Below are 13,673 nucleotides of genomic sequence, written 5' to 3'. Positions count from 1 at the left end.
AATATTTTGGAAAAACAAAAAGAGGGGAAAAGTGTAAAATAATTTTTATAGAAAAAAAACTGATGCATATTCTTAGAATTCTGAGACAATTTACATAGGAGTAACTCTTAGCATGAAAAAAATAAAAAGAAGACATTCTTAATTAATTACACGGCTATTTTACTTTTGCTAATAACTGTTTCGTAAATTGTGCTTTATAGCATTATACCTTCTTAATTTTTCAGATTCAAAATATTGTATAATAAGTGGCCAAAATGGAACTTTACAATATGATGGTGAAAAATAAGAATGCTATATATTAATGTTATTTTTTTAATTTCAATATATTACCATTACTTCAATGAAATTTATCAACATTACAATGTTTTAAAAAAAATCATCAAAAAATTCCCAAATCTCGGTATTAAAAATTTTCTATAGAAACTGATCCTTAAAACTGACAAAATATTGATAAGTTGCCAAATTCAGAACCGTTTAATAAAAGAATTGACATCCCCAAAAGCAAAATTTTGTTTAAGAGCTGTTTATTAGAAAAAATGAAATAATTTCAAAATGCTTGATTCTCTTCTTGCGCAGAAACTCGAGTATCCTACTATTTATATTAAAAATGGGAACAAATTATAATCCATTCAAGAGATAACCATATTTATCAGTGAACTGCTAAAAATATACCTCCAAAATGATAATTCACACTCAGAACGGAGTCGTAAAAACAGACAAAAACCTCAAGCAATTAAAATTAAGGACCTTCTGCCAATTTTGGCCAAAATTCAGGACTTTTAAGGACCAAAAATCGATTCCAAAAAACCTACGGACTCTTAAGGATCGCATGAACCCTGTGGTTTGAAGATCCATACCTTCCTTTCCTAACAGTTGCTCAGGAATTCACCCTGCTAGAATTCCATCTACTTCAATTAAGTCTGGAATATTTTAGTTATGGCAAAGCACATATGGGTTATCTGTCACTGGCTATGGGAAAAGATGTCTTCATGAAAGATTTCCTAATGGGAACCAGCTCGTTACGCATGCAGAAAACGATGAAAATTCCTATGCAATCATGAATTTGTTTTGATCTGAAGCCAGGCCAAACTGACATGTCAGCCACTGGAGGGTATAAGTACAATTAAGAATTAATCCCTGTAGTTTTTGTGGGTCAAAGTAATTGCAAGTCTTCTTATTTGTTAATTTCTATATTCATCTGTGCTTCTTCATTTTAGATTTAATAAAGCAGCCAATCTTTTAATGAGTCTGTATATATCACTATGGTTTCATTTCTATCTTTAGTTAGATTTTACACCAAAGTTATGTCCGATACCAAATGACACCCAGTTAAACAATAAGCACTAAGCTTAGTTCCTTTGAGTTCTATTGCACAAACCACTATCAACACAATACATAAAAGTTAAGATTTATTAAATCTGATGCTTGATCTTTGCACAAAAAATAAATAAATAAAAATAAAATAAAATAAATAAATAAATTGTATCTTAAGTATTAAATTTAAGAGCAAGTTTAAATTACTCTCTACAACTAAATTAAATATTTGTAGCCTTTAAATGAGTTTTTACGGTCTTGGAAAATATTTTTCAATATATTCTTACCCTTGTTTCCATTAGTAATATTCTCTCTAGGATTAAAATCTTCAAGATCATCTAAAGCAAGATTTTCTAACTTTGTTCCAACAGATGGAGTGTTTGAAAAAGACACTAAATTGAAAAGTTCCTAAAAGAACAGATATGTACATAATTAAAATAACTATGACAAGTTTTGGGGAAATTTATAAACAGGATTATTATTTACAGTTTTAAATAAACACAGAAAATTAAGCAAAGTAATCCAAATACAATAAAAACTAGAATAAAGACCTAATTTTATCTGTAGTTTTATGTGGAATATACATAGCATTCCGTTTAAAAACTATGGGGAAATTTAGAAAATTATACTTAACTTTAACCCCTGAGTGGCATGACCACCTTTATCCAATGATACTTCTTTTATCACCTGGTATATATTAGGTTATAATTTAAAATATTTTGCTTTTTTTACTTTCTTTAAATATCGTATGAATAAATAAAAGTTTACGATAAAAAAGACTAAATTAAGCAATTACAAAAAATGAGTTAATAGAAGCTGTTTAAATACAGGTCGTCGCGAGCAGATCCAAAAAGCTGTGCCACTCAGAGGTTTAAATAAATTTATGAAATTAAATAAACAAAATATCTGTCCATGACGAAAACCTAAAAATATATTACCCCCTGAAAAGTAAACTTTTCTGCCAAAAAGATCAAGACTATTAATTTAAAAATACAAATGTTACAGTAACTTAGCTAAAATATGTAATTCTGACACTTAGTATGAAGCTATAGAATAACTTTTAACAAAAACAGTACTTAAAAAAAAAAAAAAAAAAAAAAAAAAAAGTACAGATTATTCCTCATGTGAACACAAGGCTTTCAATATTTCAAGAAAACCAAATATATTAAATACAAAAAGCAGTACTTTTAACAAAAAACAGTACAGATTATTCCTCATGTGAACACAAGACATGCTTTGAAGGTGTTTTTAATACCTTAACTGCCATATGACCCACTGGTGGATCATGATAGATTTGTTTTTGGTGCCTCATGATTCACCAGTGGGTGACAGCAAAGTTCATGTTTGAGATCTCATATACCACTAGTGGGTCACCTTTTCTGCAGTTTTATATGGGAATATAAATTTCTTCAGCCTCCAGATCACTCTGATAAAATTGGTCCTTTACTTATTAAATATCATGTTCTTTGTTGCCACTTAAACCATAAAATTCAGTTCAACAGCAATGTCGCAAAATAATTTTTAAATGAGCATATCTTTAGAATTTCCGATACAGAGATTTGCGCGCTGGAGATAAAAAATCCCCCCATAGACTGTTGCCATTGCTTGCTTTTAAATCCTTGAGTTTATTAATCAGTTTTACAAAATATGAAATCGATAATAAAACACATTCCAAATTTCAAATTCGGGCTTCCAGATGCCCATATTCGCAGTAGGTTTACATCATTCAAAATTGGATGGCTCTAAGTACTATTGTTTTATCCTAGTGTGAGAAATATGCATACATTTAAGCAGATATTTCATTATTTAATTTCTTCAAATATAATACAGGGCGATAATATTGGGTGGCAACAGTTTAAAAAGTGAAACGGACATTCAGAGAGATTCAATGCAAAATAGCAGAACAAAAACAATAGTCCTTCAGGGACAAAGCCACATTCGAATAAAAAAAAAAGTAGCATTTAGATATTATTAATTCCCTTCATATTATGAAAATGAACCAATTTCCTTTTAAAATTTTGTTATTTTCCCATCAAGGCTAGGATTCATCTTAAAAATAACTCAAAAGCAAACACATTTCATTTCATATTATACAGTGGCTCTGACCTTTCTTTTTCAGATGTAAATCAAGATTTTTTAATTTTTATTAATCAAACCAGATTTTAAAAAGGCCCATTTTGAAGTTTCATGCATCAATGTAATTTGAAACTTATCATTTTAAAGTATGTTTTTTATCACAATAACACTCTCGTTCTTATCAATTATGACTTGTCCCCATCAATCAGCCCATTCACAGGTTTTACTATCTGATACTTGTGTCAAAGTATGTCTCAAAGTTTCTCAGAAGAGGAACTGAAATGCATTTCATACATATTACTGATGACACACAAAAAATTGTAATGATGGTTTGTTGAATAATCTGTAAATGATTAATATTAACAAAAGGAAATTACCTGTGAAGGTGAAGTAGGTGTTGATTTTGCCAAATTATTTGTGACATTTTGCTGCAAAATATTGTTATAGCCAGATTCTATAGCAGACTGATGACGAGGAACAGTAGTTTCACCATTTAAGTGCATAAGATTTTGGGGCTAAGAAAAATGTAAAATATTTCAAGAAAACCAAATATATTAAATACAAAAAACAGTACTTTTCTGCAATATAAAACAGAATTCCACACAAAATCAATATAGTTGAAAATTAAATATGTATATAATGTGGTACATAGTAGGCAGAATATTAAACTTTTTTTCTCTCGATGTTGAGAGAATGAAGTTCTACCATGCAAGCATGACCCTGAAGCGCTGAACACTGCATGCTAGAGTGCATTCCACATTTAAACCTAATATGTAAAAATCTGCCTTTTACCTAAATATTTAGATTCATTTGCACAGAACTTCATAACAGTGCCTATTATATTCTATCACTATATTTACAAAAAAAAAAAAAAAAAAAAAATTATGCTGCTTGCACTGCGTGAAATGTTCTGAATTCTGAATGTAGGTTGTAAGCATTGCATGTTTTATTTGTAACAAACATAACACTCAATAGACTCCATTCAATAAGATTTTGCAACAAATCTGACATCATTTACACACATTTAAAATTTAAATAAAAGGTTCCAGCTCAGCATATCAAACATGACAACAGAGGGCCACTAGTGACACTTTATTCCCATATCACATTTGATATGACGAACACATCAAAGGAAACTGAAGCGTATCATATATGATACACAGGGAGCAAAGAGATTAATGATAAAAAAAATATCACCATGTTCATTCCATTTATACGAGTTCCAACAAGATATTAATTTTTTTAAATTACAAATTATCAAACAGAAATAGACTTCAGCTGCACTAAATAAAAATGATAAAATTAATTACAAAATTCTGATGTATTCTAAGAAATCTATTTTTCACCAGACACAAGAAGATAAAATATAACTTAAAACTAATCTTAAATTCACCAAAATATTGATAATGGACAAATTTAGAACCATTTAATAAAAGAATTCACATCCCTAAAGCGAAAAGTTGTTTAAGAGCTCTTTATTGGAAAAAATGAATTTTAAAATGCTTATGTTTCACTTCTTGCTTAGAAACTTGAGTATCCCATCACTTATATTAGAAATAGAAACAAATTATAATTTATGAACCCATTCAAAAAATAACATATATGTCAGTGAATCGCCAAAAATATTCCTCCAAAATGCTAATTCACACTCAAAATGGCAGTTGTAAAAACAGACAGAAATTTCAGATGATTAAAATTAAGAACCTACTGCTGGATTTTGGCAAAAAATTAAAAACTTTTAAGGGCCAAAAATCGATTAAAAAAATCTGAAGACTTTTAAAGACTCGTAAGGACCGCACGAACCCTGTTTTTTATTAAGCCACGGCCATTTTCTCTTGTAACATCACTAATATTTACCTCCAGTAACAAGCAGCTCCAAAAGAAGATCAGTTTTTCCATCTTTTATTTCCAGTAATGAACAGCTATCAAAACAAATAAATAAATAAATAAAAAGGAGTGTCTCTTTTTTTAATGCGGCTTTAGTCCTCCTCCCAGCAAAGAATAAAAAATGTGAAAATTCGAGCAAAATTAATCTGTTCTTTTAGTTTGGGTTATTGCACCTTACACAACTAATCTTCTTCAAATAATCATGTGCTGTACTTCTTGGAATATTTACACTGTCTAATAGTTCCTAAACTGGATAACTTAAGGCTTGTAAGCTGTAGCTTCTTTTAATAGGTCCTTGTTTACAGTGGCCACTTACCCAAAGCAAAGTATATGTATATATATAAACACCTACATAAATTAATTAACCAAAGTAAACGTCTATTTGAAAAATGGCACTTAACAGTGTTGCCAAAAACTTTTGAGTTAAAATAGCAAAGAATAACACGTGATATTACAGATTACATGATTTTTGCGATACAACGAGTTCACAAGATCTCTGATGTCGTCATAAATTTAATCTGTATGCAGTCTGTAAATTATTTCAATATTTATGGAACCATAAATTATCGTAATCTGATTCTTGATCTTTTCATTATGTATATTAGCTTTGAGATAAAATCTTAAAATTAGATTGCTAATTTTCCATTGTTCAAATCTCAATTAATAAATAAGATTTTAATAATTTAAACAATTCTGAGTTAACTTGTAGTGTTATTTTCCAGATAATTTGTACATACCCATTATTAGGTACTTTCTCACATTTGGATTGTTACTACTGTTGCACTAATTCTTTTGAATTATTATTCAAAAGTTATTGATATTCATTTTTTTATTATGTTAGTTATTGATTATTTTTTTAATGTGCTCTTAGTTCACATTTACACAGCTTGAAATAAGCAAATGACATGCCTATTTTCATTCTTTTACCCAGTGGGTATTTCAAGCCAAGCATTTGGTTGGATTTTTTTTGCATTACTAATAATTAACAGCTCAGTTGATTTAGTTAAACTATAATCCAACTTTAAATCCTCTTATCCCACTCAGATCCCTCAAAATCTCGCTCAGATCACTGAAATATTAAACACTGAATAAATCCTACTCAGATCACTGAAATATTAAGAAAGGCAATGAATAAAAAATGGGAAAACAACACCAGTGACTACAGTCTGCTATAAAATAGGAATTTGAACATAATTTTTTGACATCTGACTTGCATCGTAACCGTGAGAACGGCAGCTGCGCCAGAGTTGGTTCAGTTGCAATTTTTTCCCCTTCCACTCTATCTCCATTTAGCATATTTTGCTTAATGAAAGCATGTGGGTGAAATTTTGCTCAAATGAGGTGGAGAAAATAAGCACCATGCAATCATATGACATGCATTACACGATCACAAATAGGAAAAGGTAACAATGGCCTTAAAGAGCCCATTTTAAAGAAAGAACTTAAAGAAATAGATTGAAAACCAAATGCACATACTCTTATGAGCTACAATCTTACGAATCCAGATGCCAATATTTATTTATGCCTAAATAAATATTTTTCATTATAAGCCAATTTTATAGATAGATTGTACAGGCATTTCAATATATTAAAAAAAATTCATGTAGCAAAAAGTAAAACAAGGAGATGTGAAATAGCAGGAAATTCACAAAATTACACTGACAAAAATTTTGCTAACAGATTTGTGAAAAGTAGTAAATTTGTAAAAAAATTGTATGATCTGAAAACACTGCCACATAATCCTATTACATAAAAAAACTTAGTAGACCTAAACACATTAGTTAACAAAATAAAGCAAGCATAGCTTTAATACATACTGATTGTCCATTTTTCACATTTCCATTTTCTGATGTCATTTCTGCTATCCTCTGCTTCAGCATAGCATTTTCTTTTTCTAATTTCTGGACCTAAAATTTAGGGGGGAAAACTAAAAATCTACATACTATTACAAAGAGAGACAAATAAACTTGTCACTTTTTTACTCAAAGTAAACAGGATATCCTTGAAAATATAACAATCATAATTTGTACACATTGAGAAAGATAAAAGATTTGTAACGATTAAATAAATTTAGTATCTCAATGTTTCTCTCACACCTTTGTGCTACTTAACCTTTTCGCAATGGCGCACCTTTGTTTAAGACGCACATACGAGACGGAAGGGAATCGAAGGGAGTCACTGTACAGTACAGAGGTTTTATAAAAAACTAAGCCTAATTTTATTAAAAAAAAATCAGAAAAAAAAAAAAAGTTTCGCTTCTAGCATCGAAATTTTTGTATTCTTTTAGATTATTACTTGAGCTCTTATATATGTTAAAATTAGCACTTAATAACTTTTTTTTTCTTTATTTTACATGAAAATATACTTAAAAAATTGCTTGTCTTGTAAAATAATTTTCGGAAGCGTTATTCAAATTATTCCAAAGTTTTAATTGATAAAATCCAACAATAAAGTTTTAAATTAATAAAACAACACAATAAAGACTATTTACAGTAAGAAGTAACAAAATTTAAAATGAAGACTGTGGTAAATCTTGAAGTACGGAGAAGTATCACTTTCTAACTCTTAGAAAAAGTATCACTTTCTAATTCTTTAGAAAATGAATCATCACTCTTATCTGCGTTAATTAAATGGTTCATTGACCATACACGGGTATTCTTCCTCTGATAAATAGTGCCTTTCCGCTATAATAGACTGGAGGTGAGGCTTTCCGAAATAAAAAGAGCAGAAAGGGAAATATATCTGAAGGGCAATGCAAAATGTAACAATACTCCCCATATTAACCCTAAAAGACCGCATAAAATAAAGGAAAAAATAGAATAAAAAAAAAAGAATTGGATATAAATCAGACACGCGTATGTTTTCATTAGCACGCAGCGATTTAAAGAGCTCACCTCTGTTTGCGTTTCCCCCCCCCCTCACAAGAGCTGATGAGTAAAATACCAAAGTCAAGCGGAATATATCAAACTCAAGGTCAGGAACTTGAAATTGTGTTCATTTCAAAAGTAATGGACATAGGATGCCATCTAGTGGCCTTCAGAAAAACGTTCCAGCTTAAAATGCGCATACGCATCACCCGTCCTCTGAATGCAATCTCTAGCGATGCGTGGATGGGATGCCCGGCTGTAAGAGACGTTCTTAGGGAATGCGTATATGGGACACCCGTCCTGAAAGGGTTAATCCTCTGCTTATCCTGCAATTTTGAAGGGAAACATGAAAGTAACAAAATTTGCTCATTGCATGATTTTCATGCATTTCCCTTGCTTTAATCATCAATAATGCATTTTCTAGAATATTTAGATTTTGAGTATCTTTTTGGTCAACAGATGGCATTCTTGTAGCATAAATTTTCCCACAGCTAGCTGATTTTGAAAGCACTGCTATCATTTTTATTTCTTATATTCATAGTATAATATCATAGGAAACATTCAGCGAGTGAGAATATGTTTCTGATAATATTTCTGATACTGAAAGTGATTTTAGTTGTTGTAAAGATAGCTATAGTGAAACAGATTACCATTTCTCAGATTAATCTCCAGATAGTGTATAAAAACAGTTAAATAACCATCCAAAATATTTTGATCTCCAAAGTCTTTGTGGAATGCTTATGCATTTTACAGAAAGGACAATCCATTACAAAAATTAAAGCTTCTGGAGTTTTATATGCAAATGACTGAGCAAAATGTCCAAAAGTATGTGGTACATCTGGAAAACCTAGTTCTACTCTCAAATTTTTTAGCTCACCATTTTGCAAGCCAGATATTTCCTCCTCTTCATCATCATCATACGTGGAATAGACAGCCCATTGTGGGCCAAGGCCTTTCTTTCAAGGTTTCTGTTGTTCAGAGGCGAATATTTAGAGTAAAGAAGCCATCGTAGGACAACACACTTTATTTACATGAATAATGAATAAAAATATCACACAGGAAATCGTATTGACCATCACACAGCAAGTAACATCTCACCATCTCCCTACGCTCGAAGCTCGAATGACGGATGTGTCGGTAGAAGAGACAGCTGCGCCATCATAATTAATATGCATGCGTATAAGAAAAAAACGTTCGCTCGCCTCAACCCAACAGTTTCTCCACAATGACTCTTTGGTTATTTTCGATCTTTAGTTCCTCTCCTGAATAGTTAGAAAATTTGACTCCACTAAATCTCAGGTGAACTTTTTTTTTTTTTTTTAATCACTATACATTTGGATCACATAAGGCAACCAATTCATTCTGTAGGATGAATGATGCTGTAAAGTCGCATCACACCATGACCTTTTCAGGATGAAGTGGTACAGGGTGCGTTGCCAGTGGATTTTCTGTTGCCCATATTCGACAATTCTGGGTATTAATGTACCCTGTCAGATGGAAATGGGCTTCATCTGTCCACAAAATTTTCCATGCCCATTCATTATCCACTTCCATGTGAGCAAGGAATTCTAACGCAAACGTCTTTGTTGCTGCCAGGTCAGACGGAAGCAACTCCTGCACATGGCCAATTTTGCTCGAATAGCATTGCAGGATGTATTGTACAATTTTCAGCACCTTGCTCACAGGCCTGTTCAATGTTCGGGCAATTCCTCACGCACTGCATGATTGCACACCACCGGCCGACCCCTCCTGTAAATGCTGTGGCCACTTCTTCAACTACTGTTGAACGACCTCGTTTTCTCCCTCTACCTGATTGCACATCAAACAAACCTGTCATTTTGAATTTTTGCATCATTTTCTTTAGACCCACAACATTCATTGGACCAATGCCTTCTTTTATACCCTTCAGTGTCTTGAATTTTTGCAGATCTACTCTTGCACAATCATCATTCTTGTAATACAGCTTTACCAGCAGAGCGCGAGCTGCAGTGAAACACCCATGGCGAACGTCTGAGACACAAAATGACGAACAGCCTTGTACCTGGCGGTTTTATAACGCTGAAATTTAACTAACATTTTAATTTACATCTTCTTCAGCTCACAGCGCTATCTGTTGCTAACTTTTGAAACTAAATTTTTTCTTCTGCCATACGCTTTCCGCCTTCTTCAATAACATTCCTTTCAAATTTGACGTCATTTTCATCAGTGGTTCTTTTTTTATAGCATTTTGAAACCTAAACTTTAATTATAATCACCCATTTAATTATATATATATCATTAAAGCTCATAGAACATTTTGTAGAATTTTTCTTTCAAAAGTTGCAATGTGATTCTGCTCCAGCTTTGTAAATATTCAAGTCCCAGAAACTTATTTCTAAACAGATCAGCCAAAACAAGTGTTTTTAAATCAAAAACTTCCTTTTTATTGAAACCACTTATCTCCTAACACCATTTATTAAAAAAAAATAAAATAAAATAAAATAAAACCTGCAGAATGCTGTTTGCTGCTAGAAAAAGCTGCAACTGGCAAAAAAAAAAAAAATCACAGAGAATGTGAAGTGGGACTTTGCCTGGAATCTTGTTTTGCGATTTCCCATACTAAACTTAATTCAAGTGTAATTTGAGTGAATATTGAATATTTCCATTAGTATACATACTTTACATTTTAAATCAAGTTGTATTTTCAGAATTTTTGTCTTCATATGTTTACTCTTAAAACTGATTTTTATGAAAGCCTATTCTTATGCACAAGACCTATATTACAAAAATCTTGGTTACAAAATTGAGCTACAAAACTCTGCATAAGAAAACCTGCCTTCTATTTTTCTTTTACTTTTTTTTTTTCTGCCATACACATTTGCTGGCTCAGGAATCATTTACATATATAATCATCCTACTTATATTATGCATAGTATTTGAATCTAAGTATGATTATGTAATTAAAATATTTAAAATGCACTAAAAAAGAAACCCATTACAATTCAATTAAAAAATAGTCCAAATTAATGTTACATATATTATCCCAATCTTAAATTAGAGCTTTCTAACATTTGATAAGTCAATAAATTTTAATATATTTGTAACATATATTCTTTACTTCACCTTTTTTTTTTTTTTTTTTTCTTGGTGGCAGAAAACTGTTTTTTATAACAGTCAGCAAAAGTGTTTTTATTTAGTTTAAATACGCTAGCAAAGTACGAAAAGTTTACCATATTATGCTTTGAAATGGAAAAAAGGCTTCGCACAAAATTTTTATGCTGTAATACATGGCAGCTGCTACAAAAGATTTTAATGTTCATAAAATGGTTTCAATAATTAGCAAGCAATTTTATTCAGGGTTGCATTATGTTGAAAGACTGCCATGAACATAAATAAATTAAGGTCATGATTAATGAGTTAAAAAGCTAACCGAAGCAAATCAATAAATTTATTTGCAGTGTAAAAAAATTAGTTCATTCAATTATCAAAGAAATTGCATGCTTTTACCTTTTTCTGCATTATCATCAGTTGCATTTTTGTTTCCAGATCTTTCCCTGATGTATCTAGAAATTTTCGATAAGCTAAATCAAAAGCTTCACCAATTGTTAAAGTTATGTCTTCTGCCTATTAATAAAAAGATGCAAATCACTAATTCATTCCTGTAACAATATTATTACATCATGAATGAATGAAATTTTTTTCAGCATTTCCTATAAGCCAGCATTCATTGAACACATGTTTGACAAATGACATAAAATTTGATATTAAAAGATCAATTAAATAGGCCTTTTTGATTTTCCGCAGGTATTGTTCGGCAGTTGCATTCAAAATTGCACCAAATAGACTCCTATGTTCCATAATTTTTCTTTGTTTCTATATGATATCTGTTAAACAGGTGATGAGAAGCTGTATCATATTGTATTGTCACTTACTTGTATATCCTACCCCCACACATATTCCATTATCTGTGCAGGTGGTTTCCGGTCTCAGGATTAACAAAATTATAATTGTGGCTATGCCAAATGCTCAGATATGGTTTAAGTTTAAGTATTTCTGTATTTTATTTCTCATGAAATCTAGAAAATGTATGTTGCAAAATGCAGTACAACACAAGATGAACAAACATTGCACCTACAGCTTTCCATTGGAATAGGGTAACCAAATAATGAAGCAAAGCAGATATGTGCTTGCTCTAGTTCATCTCAAAACTGATATTTAAGCATTATCACACCTTTGAAATACCTTAAAAATATGGTAATTCCAAAATAATACATAAAAATAATAAATACAAATTAACGCGAAATAATACGTCAAAAACGCAAAACAACACATCAAGAAATATTATCTTCAAAACTTTCGAGCACTTGAATTATTATATCAGTTACTGATCAACATTTTTTGCATAAACGTTTTTATTACAAAAAAAAAAAAGTTTGATGACATTTATTTTGCAAAAAATTTTGCAGCTTAAAATAGAAAAATGTTTAAAACAAAATAAATAAATAAATAAATAAAAATAAATAAATAAGCACATTAGAAATAAATGTGTACCGGGTTTCAATATTTAGTACAAGATCTAAACAAATATATTGATCCACTGTGATCATACAGAGGAGAACTGGAATAAATTAAAGAAACTGAATAGTGAGGAAAAAACTATTACTGTTTTGTGGCTATTTAATATTGTTCATTGTTCAATAACATAATATTCACATTTACCCTGACCTTTACTTCTGTTAACAGAATTATAAATTAATATTAAGAGGGAAAGGAAAAAGAAAAATGTGAAAGGGTTTAGATTTTAACGGTTGCACCAAAAGGGTTTGTTAATGCTTTTTCCTTCCACTCTCGCTGAGCTCGCAGTCTACCAATCTGCTGTTACACTCATTCCTACTAACGCAGTTTGCTTTTTTGTCTTTTTAGATTTATTATCAAACATCATTTTCTTTGCACTTATGCCAATTCAACAGTAAAATTACAAAAATTAACAGCAGCACATGTTTAGAATTCCTGATGCACTGTTAAATGTTGGCATACACTTTTCTATTTTTTCAGTTCATCATATCAATGTTCAGTTTTCTTAACAAGATGGCTTGTAAAGCTTTCTTTTGTCTTTTTATCATTAATGTTTTGCGTGTCAAACTTATTAATTAAATATCATGCTCTTCGCACTTAACACCATATATAATTCAATGGAAAAATCACAAAGTATTTAAAAACAGCATATCTTTAGAATTTACAAACAGACAGTCTTGCATGCTGGAGATAAAAATGGTTTATTATGTACAACAGTATCAGGGGTGTTTGTGGGACCCCAAAAAATCCCCTGAAAATTTTAAGCACTTACTACCAACATTTTGGAGTTTCGAGAAGGGGGGGGGAGAGAAATGAAAAATTACAATTATGAAGTATTGAATGACCTAATTATAAAAGTTCAATGAGTTACTTTTTTTACAAAATTAATAACCATACATTTTAAACATATAAACTACTACATTTTATGTAAATATTTTAAATTACCTGAATTAATTCTTTAAAAATAATTATCTA

At 30.7% G+C, this 13,673-nt stretch overlaps 1 protein-coding gene across 2 annotated transcripts in view; it reads right to left on the bottom strand.

Moving 5' to 3' along the window:
• The window catches only part of LOC118192356 (PTB domain-containing engulfment adapter protein 1-like), a 77,003-nt gene that overhangs the window by 14,793 nt on the left and 48,537 nt on the right, over positions 1-13,673 (bottom strand). For both annotated transcript variants that reach the window (XM_035363302.2, XM_035363301.2), the window contains exons 7-10: positions 11,631-11,747; positions 7,095-7,184; positions 3,768-3,905; positions 1,602-1,722 (exon numbers count right to left, since the gene is read on the bottom strand). In XM_035363302.2, the coding sequence (XP_035219193.1) occupies positions 1,602-1,722; positions 3,768-3,905; positions 7,095-7,184; positions 11,631-11,747 (466 nt within the window). The remainder of the gene's footprint in view (positions 1-1,601; positions 1,723-3,767; positions 3,906-7,094; positions 7,185-11,630; positions 11,748-13,673) is intronic.

Source organism: Stegodyphus dumicola, chromosome 4 (genome assembly GCF_044657685.1).
Source record: "Stegodyphus dumicola isolate Sdum_Otavi_A_Nest chromosome 4, ASM4465768v1".
NCBI classification, from domain to species: Eukaryota; Metazoa; Arthropoda; class Arachnida; order Araneae; family Eresidae; genus Stegodyphus; species Stegodyphus dumicola.
The sequence above is the reverse complement of the archived record's forward strand: the minus strand, read 5'-3'. Positions and strand labels throughout refer to the sequence as shown.